Genomic DNA, 7,454 nt, shown 5'->3' on the forward strand with positions numbered 1-7,454 from the left:
GACACTACCCTAATCAAGTCGCACCGTTGAGTGTGAAGTTTCTACAATGCTGCTTATCGGGAGCTAGCTGGCTAGCTAGCAGTGTTGGTTACGTTACGTTGCGTTAGGAGAACGACAATAGCTGGCTAGCTAACCTAGAAAATCGCTCTAGACTACACAATTATCTTTGAAACAAAGACGGCTATGTAGCTAGCTATGTAGCTAGCTACGATCAAACAAATCACACCGTTGGGACTGTAATGAAATGAAATGAAAAAGTGATACTACCTGTGGAGCGACGCGGAATGCGAAAGTTCTATTCAGTAGACGTTGGCTGGCTATTGGCTAGCTAGGAGTGTCTCCTACGTTAAGGACGACAAAATAGCTGGCTAGCTAACCTCGGTGTTGGGGAATCTATCAAATAGAGCACCTCTAACTTTGTACAGTACTAATGCAATTAGTGGTGACATTTAGTTTGTGTGTTTATTGTTTGAAGTGCAATAATCAGGATCTCTTCTTTATAAGTGTGTTATTCTATATATGTATTTGTGTGATACAGGATTAGTTTAGTTTAATTTGTGTGGTTTTTGTTAGAAATAGGTTAGTAGTGTAATAATCAGGATCTCTTCTTTATAAGTGTGTTATTCTATATATATGTATTTGTGTGGTTTTTGTTAGAAATAGGTTAATAGTGTAATAATCAGGATCTCTTCTTTATAAGTGTGTTATTCTATATATATGTATTTGTGTGGTTTCTGTTAGAAATAGGTTAGTAGTGTAATAATCAGGATCTCTTCTTTATAAGTGTGTTATTCTATATATGTATTTGTGTGGTTTTTGTTAGAAATAGGTTAGTAGTGTAATAATCAGGATCTCTTCTTTATTTGTATTTAGACACTACAATTTGTTTCTATCGGTCTTTGCTACTTCTTTTTGAAATGTATAGTTTTAAATGATATGGTTATTTGTTTGTGTTGTTCCAAATGTCTGAATAAAAATGACAGTTGAAAAAAACACAGAAAACATGAGAAGAACAAAGGAATGATCTTTGTCATCAGGTGGCAATAACACAACCCTTCTCTCTGACGGACACCGGACAGCCTCAAGCCTTTGTTAAACAGGTGGAACAGGAAGCCATCATTGGTGAAAGGTATGTGCAGGGCTATAAAAGCTCAAAGTCTTGCAAGGGGACAATTGAAGTCTGGTGTACAACCAAACGTATACGTAGATCTACAGAGACATCATGAGAGTCACTGCAGCCGTCCTATTGGTCCTCTGTCTCCTGACCATCAGTCATGGTAAGTTACCATCATCTGAAACATGCTTGATCAACTTGAAATTGATCATCAATATGGAGTTGATGAAGTTTGCTCCATAATGTCATCCTCCTTGTTGTCTGTGTGCTCTACTCATGTCTTTGTCTCCATAATGTCATCCTTCTTGTTGTCTGTGTGCTCTACTCATGTCTTTGTCTCCATAATGTCATCCTCCTTGTTGTCTGTGTGCTCTACTCATGTCTTTGTCTCCATAATGTCATCCTTCTTGTTGTCTGTGTGCTCTACTCATGTCTTTGTCTCCATAATGTCATCCTTCTTGTTGTCTGTGTGCTCTACTCATGTCTTTGTCTCCATAATGTCATCCTCCTTGTTGTCTGTGTGCTCTACTCATGTCTTTGTCTCCATAATGTCATCCTTCTTGTTGTCTGTGTGCTCTACTCATGTCTTTGTCTCCAAAGCCTGGGACTGTCAGGAGGTAGAAAACATCAAGAATCTGATGCAGATCGATGCAGGACTGGGACAAGTGGTTGCTACGGACACAAGTCAAATCCCCTACTACCTGGTAGGTGATGAATGGATCCGCCTGCCTGGTTCCCTGAATCATATCACTGTAGGACCAGCAGGGATCTGGGGTGTCAACAAGGACTATGCAATCTACAAGTATGTGGCCGGTAACTGGGTGCAAGCTTCAGGTTAGTGGAGAGAATTACTCAATATTTATCCAGATGACACCTTTTTAGATTTCCTGACATCGTCAGGCTGTTGAAAACATTTTAAATTGTAAACTTGTAGGTCATTTGGCAGTACTCACAGATATGTGCTCCTTGTTTGCTTGTCCGTCTGTCTGTCTCTCTTTGTGGTCTTCAGGCCTTCTGAAACAGTTGGATGCTGGAGGTGAACAGTTTATTGTGGGGGCCAACATGGATGATACTCCATTCTGTCTGACACGTAGTGCCACAGTTGGTTACAAGGGTCCAGGCTCACCTCTTCCATGGACAGGATTGCCAGGAGCTGTGAAGTACTACAGCTGTGGACCCTTTGGGTGCTGGGCAGTCAACAACAATGACGATATCTTCTTAATGAGTGTAAGATCTGGGAAAGAGTGTGAGAGCTGGAGTAGAGTAGTAGAGGATGGAGAGTGTCAGTTATTCTAAACTGTTTCATATTATAACTGTTGAAATTGTCCTAAAACCCTGATTGAATCTGTTTTCCAGCTGAATCAAGACTGTCAACACAACGGGTGGAGTCACATTGACGGCAAGCTTTCCATGATTGAGGTGGCAACTGATGGTAGTGTCTTTGGGGTCAACTCTGCGGGTAGTGTTTTTACCAGGTAAGGTTACTACTGAACTATGTGTATAATAATGGTATACGTTTAATTATAATTTTTATCCTTACTGTACATGCTTTGTGAAGCTCTTTACACAACAACTAAAATACTGTAGATACCTAAATAAAATCAGTGAAATATCATCAGATCTAAACTTATAGGACTTATAAAGACATGTGTAGACATTGTACGATAAAGTATGTAAAAGTGAGATGTCCTGTAAAGCTACAGTTTGGGATAAAAACAACAACTTCCCAGACTCCCCACCACTTGTTTTGGTAAACAGCTGAGGAATGTAGTTAGATAAATGTAACCATTCTCAAATTCAGACATGGAGCTACGGATGCAAAGACAGACCAATTATTTGTTAAAAACAAAATGTAACATGTTTTTTAAAGCTATACATTGTTTGTTTACAATAACATTGTTTACAAACAATTGAGGAAAAGCTTACATTTTAGCGTCTGATGTGGTTCAATAAAGCTCAAGAGGCAGATGTTATATTTTTCAAAAATCTATGGCTATATTCAATTATTATAGTCCAAAAATGGATGTACTTAAAAAAATGGATAAGCTTTAAAACATGAACCCCAACCCTTTCTTCAACACAGAGACGGCATCACAGCCAGTAAACCAGAGGGCACTGGATGGAGCTATATCCCAATGTCCATGCTCATGGGTCACGTGACCTACGACCTGGGCCATCTTTGGGTCATCTCCAAGTCTGGAGTCACCGTGGTGTGCACACCTTAGCCTCTCCTCTGCATCTGATGGCCGTTCGGGATCTGTCTAAAGTTCACTTGCTAACTCATTGATCTCTCTTTCTGGAACAGCCTTCTGCTTGAGAATGCCCAACATTAGTTCATAAGAATCCTTCATTCTAAAACCTACTACTAACTATACTTTTCAGTACTTTATCTCTGTCAATAGTAATCACTGATCTTAATGATCTTGCTTCAGAGGTTATTCATAGAGATGGATGGAATCCCTTTCAATGCTTATTATCTCATTATATAATAATTTCCCGCAAAAAAAATAAAGCATTCAGTTTGAAGCTATTGTAATTTCCGTGTTTCCTTTTTTTCATATTGAACAGGGGGATTTTAGTTTGCTCTGCCAGTGACGATTTTAGCATGTACATCTTGGTGCGACAAACTCAACAAATTGTTTGAGATACATTCCAGCAAAGCCACTACACAACACAACATTAAACCATTGGTGGAAAAAGTACTTCATTGTCATACTTGAGTAAAAGTAAAGATACCTTAATAGGAAATTACTCAAGTAAAAGTGAAAGTCACCAAGTAAAATACTACTTGATTAAAAGTCTAAAAGTATTTGGTTTGAAATATACTTAAGTAATACAAGAAAATGGAACAGCTAAAATATAGATAAGTATCAAAAGTAAAAGTAAAAATTCCTTATTTTAAGTAAACCAGACAACACAATAAAAAAATGTACAGATCGCTAGGGGCATACTCTAACACTCAGACATTTATAAACGATGCATGTGTGTTTAGTGAGTCCACCAGATCAGAGGCAGTAAGGATGACCAGGGATGTTCTCTGATAGGGGTGTGAATCGAACCATTTACTTTTGGGTGCCAGAGAATATGTATGTATGAATATGTATGAAAAAGAGACATCTTTTTCACAAAACACCAAAAAGTTTCATGTCAAATTTGGCTACTGTCACTAGGGAAGAATGTATGCGTCCACTGCTGTTGCAGTTTCGGTGCCGGCCACTCATCTCTGCCTTGGCAAAATGTCAATGTTCTCGTTGAACCACATCGTATTTAAGTGTAGGCTATACCATTATTTTTCAAGTTCATTCGCCATTCATTTGTCATGTCTCTAACATGCAGTAATCATAAAAAGTTGTGTAATAGCCTAGAGTTTTTGTGAATGGCTCATGTCTCACCCTGGCTCTATCTGCTACATCATTTATGTTGGTGGAGCGTCTCAGCGATGCCAACAGAGGTGCAGCTGGGAATGAACATGTAAAATATTTTGTACCCCTGCCTTATCACAGGGCGACATCAGTGCTCACCTAAAAAGCCCATGTGCCACAGGTTGAGAGCAATTGTAATGGTTTTTGGGCAGAATTACATGAGGTTTTCTTTTCACCCCTATGTGTAGTTAAAAGGCACTTCTGTGTGTGAACAGCTCATTTACATTTTCGGGCAAGTGATCCAATCTTCAGGTAACCAAAAAATACTCCTGACTTGCCCGATGGGCAGGTGCCTTTCAGACTTTAATGTAAATCCCTGATGTGCATGAAGCACGTGACCTACGACCTGGGTCGTCTTTGGGTCGTCTCCACGTCTGGAATAATAATTAGTAGCGGGCAGAAACATCCATCATTCTGTATGAACAAGGCATTTGAGAATGCAATCCTTGTCACAGCTCATCTCTCATATTACATCATGATCATAGCTCGATCTACCATCAGTGTCCAATAACTAGGCACTCAGTAAATGTTCCAATGTTCGTAGTTCAATGTTAGATGAGCAATCAGCATCCCATAACTACACAGCATAATAGGCATCCCATAACTAGTCATCAATCAATGTTCAAATAGTTCAGTCACAGACATGACAAACATCTTACCTAAATGTACACTTTAAAACATTTCACTTGGGAAAAGTCCAGTGAGCTTCGAAATGGCTGTGATTAAAATTGGGTAATTGTTCAGCTGACATGGAATTCTCCATCAACCCAATGATTTCTGCTTAATGTAAAACCATTTTGAACTTAAATATTGAAGTTTGCCTTTGCAACACAAATAGCTGAGTTGATCACACAAGAGAGTATAATTTGCTGAGACTGACAACTTTACAAAACTCTGTTGGCTGAAAATACATGTCTCATTAACATATTTCCCAGTGTGCTACCACTGAAATAACAGACAACTCTTATCAATGTTGATATCCCCTGTAGGGTTGTGATTCATTGTGGTAAAATGAAAAGCAACAGAGTTGGTTTCCCTCTCTGTTTCGGCAGCCTCCCTGAATGTCCATCCGACACTCTAAAATGTAGATGACTGTCTTTAGCAAATTCTCTTCTTACCAGTAATAAACAAATGATTCACCAGATTTGTCAGTTGTGTTCGATCTGATCAAATGCCACTTGTCAAAACAATAGGGTTTTTGGTGCATATGCAGTTGATAATGTGTTAGTTAAAAAAATACCAGTAATCTGAGTACATTAGCTTTTCAATGGATCACAAACTGTTTCTGCATATTGATTTTTTTTTTTTTTTTGTACGATAAATGGAACTAACAGAAATCGTGAAAACAGGTTTGCCCTGTCTAGACTAGTGAGATTGTTGTATCTGTTTATCTGGTCTGTGGTTACTCAGAACAGGTTTCATAGAAGCCACAGTCTTGTCGTGCCTGGAGAAATAGTTATAACATTCCATTCCATTTCAACATGATACTGATACAAGAGATTGATAAAACAGCGTTGCGTATCCCTTTAAGTTGCAGCAGTATCAGTTAGGTAGCAGAGCAGTAGTAGTTAGGTAGTGGGGCAGTAGTAGTTAGGTAGCAGGGCAGTAGCAGTTAGGTAGCAGGGCAGTAGCAGTTAGGTAGCAGGGCAGTAGCAGTTAGGTAGCAGGGCAGTAGTAGTTAGGTAGTGGGGCAGTAGCAGGGCAGTAGTAGTTAGGTAGTGGGGCAGTAGCAGTTAGGTAGCAGGGCAGTAGTAGTTAGGTAGTGGGGCAGTAGCAGGGCAGTAGTAGTTAGGTAGTGGGGCAGTAGCAGTTAGGTAGCAGGGCAGTAGTAGTTAGGTAGCAGAGCAGTAGCAGTTAGGTAGCAGGGCAGTAGTAGTTAGGTAGCAGAGCAGTAGCAGTTAGGTAGCAGGGGAGTAGTAGTTAGGTAGCAGAGCAGTAGCAGGGCAGTAGTAGTTAGGTAGCAGGGCAGTAGTAGGGCAGTAGCTGTTAGGTAGCAGGGCAGTAGTAGTTAGGTAGCAGGGCAGTAGCAGTTAGGTAGCAGGGCAGTAGTAGTTAGGTAGCAGAGCAGTAGTAGTTAGGTAGCAGAGCAGTAGTAGTTAGGTAGCGGAGCAGTAGTAGTTAGGTAGCAGAGCAGTAGTAGTTAGGTAGCAGAGCAGTAGTAGTTAGGTAGCAGAGCAGTAGTAGTTAGGTAGCAGGGCAGTAGTAGTTAGGTAGCAGGGCAGTAGCAGTTAGGTAGCAGAGCAGTAGTGAGTTAGGTAGCAGGGCAGTAGCAGTTAGGTAGCAGGGCAGTAGCAGTTAGGTAGCAGGGCAGTAGCAGTTAGGTAGCAGGGCAGTAGCAGTTAGGTAGCAGGGCAGTAGTAGTTAGGTAGCAGAGCAGTAGTAGTTAGGTGGCAGGGCAGTAGTAGTTAGGTAGCAGGGCAGTAGCAGTTAGGTAGCAGGGCAGTAGTAGTTAGGTAGCAGGGCAGTAGTAGTTAGGTAGCAGGGCAGTAGTAGTTAGGTAGCAGGGCAGTAGTAGTTAGGTAGCAGGGCAGTAGTAGTTAGGTAGCAGGGAAGTAGCAGTTAGGTAGCAGGGCAGTAGTAGCTAGGTAGCAGGGCAGTAGCAGGGCAGTAGCAGTTAGGTAGCAGGGCAGTAGTAGTTAGGTAGCAGGGCAGTAGCAGGGCAGTAGCAGTTAGGTACCAGGGCAGTAGCAGGGCAGTAGCAGTTAGGTAGCAGGGCAGTAGTAGTTAGGTAGCAGGGCAGTAGCAGTTAGGTAACAGGGCAGTAGCAGTTAGGTAACAGGGCAGTAGTAGTTAGGTAGCAGGGCAGTAGTAGTTAGGTAGCAGAGCAGTAGCAGTTAGGTAGCAGGGCAGTAGCTGTTAGGTAGCAGGGCAGTAGTAGTTAGGTAGCAGGGGAGTAGTAGTTAGGTAGCAGAGCAGTA

The 7,454-nt window shown here is 41.1% G+C and overlaps 1 protein-coding gene across 1 annotated transcript; it reads left to right on the forward strand.

Moving 5' to 3' along the window:
• The first annotated feature begins 785 nt into the window (after positions 1-785).
• LOC135568521 (fish-egg lectin-like) lies at positions 786-3,645 on the forward strand. Its single transcript, XM_065015312.1, has 5 exons — positions 786-1,277; positions 1,715-1,948; positions 2,124-2,341; positions 2,471-2,589; positions 3,198-3,645. The coding sequence occupies exons 1-5, from the start codon at positions 1,223-1,225 to the stop codon at positions 3,337-3,339; spliced, it is 768 nt and encodes a 255-aa protein (XP_064871384.1). The 5' UTR covers positions 786-1,222; the 3' UTR covers positions 3,340-3,645.
• Positions 3,646-7,454: the final 3,809 nt, after the last annotated feature.

Source organism: Oncorhynchus nerka, unplaced genomic scaffold (genome assembly GCF_034236695.1).
Source record: "Oncorhynchus nerka isolate Pitt River unplaced genomic scaffold, Oner_Uvic_2.0 unplaced_scaffold_1522, whole genome shotgun sequence".
Taxonomy (NCBI): Eukaryota; Metazoa; Chordata; class Actinopteri; order Salmoniformes; family Salmonidae; genus Oncorhynchus; species Oncorhynchus nerka.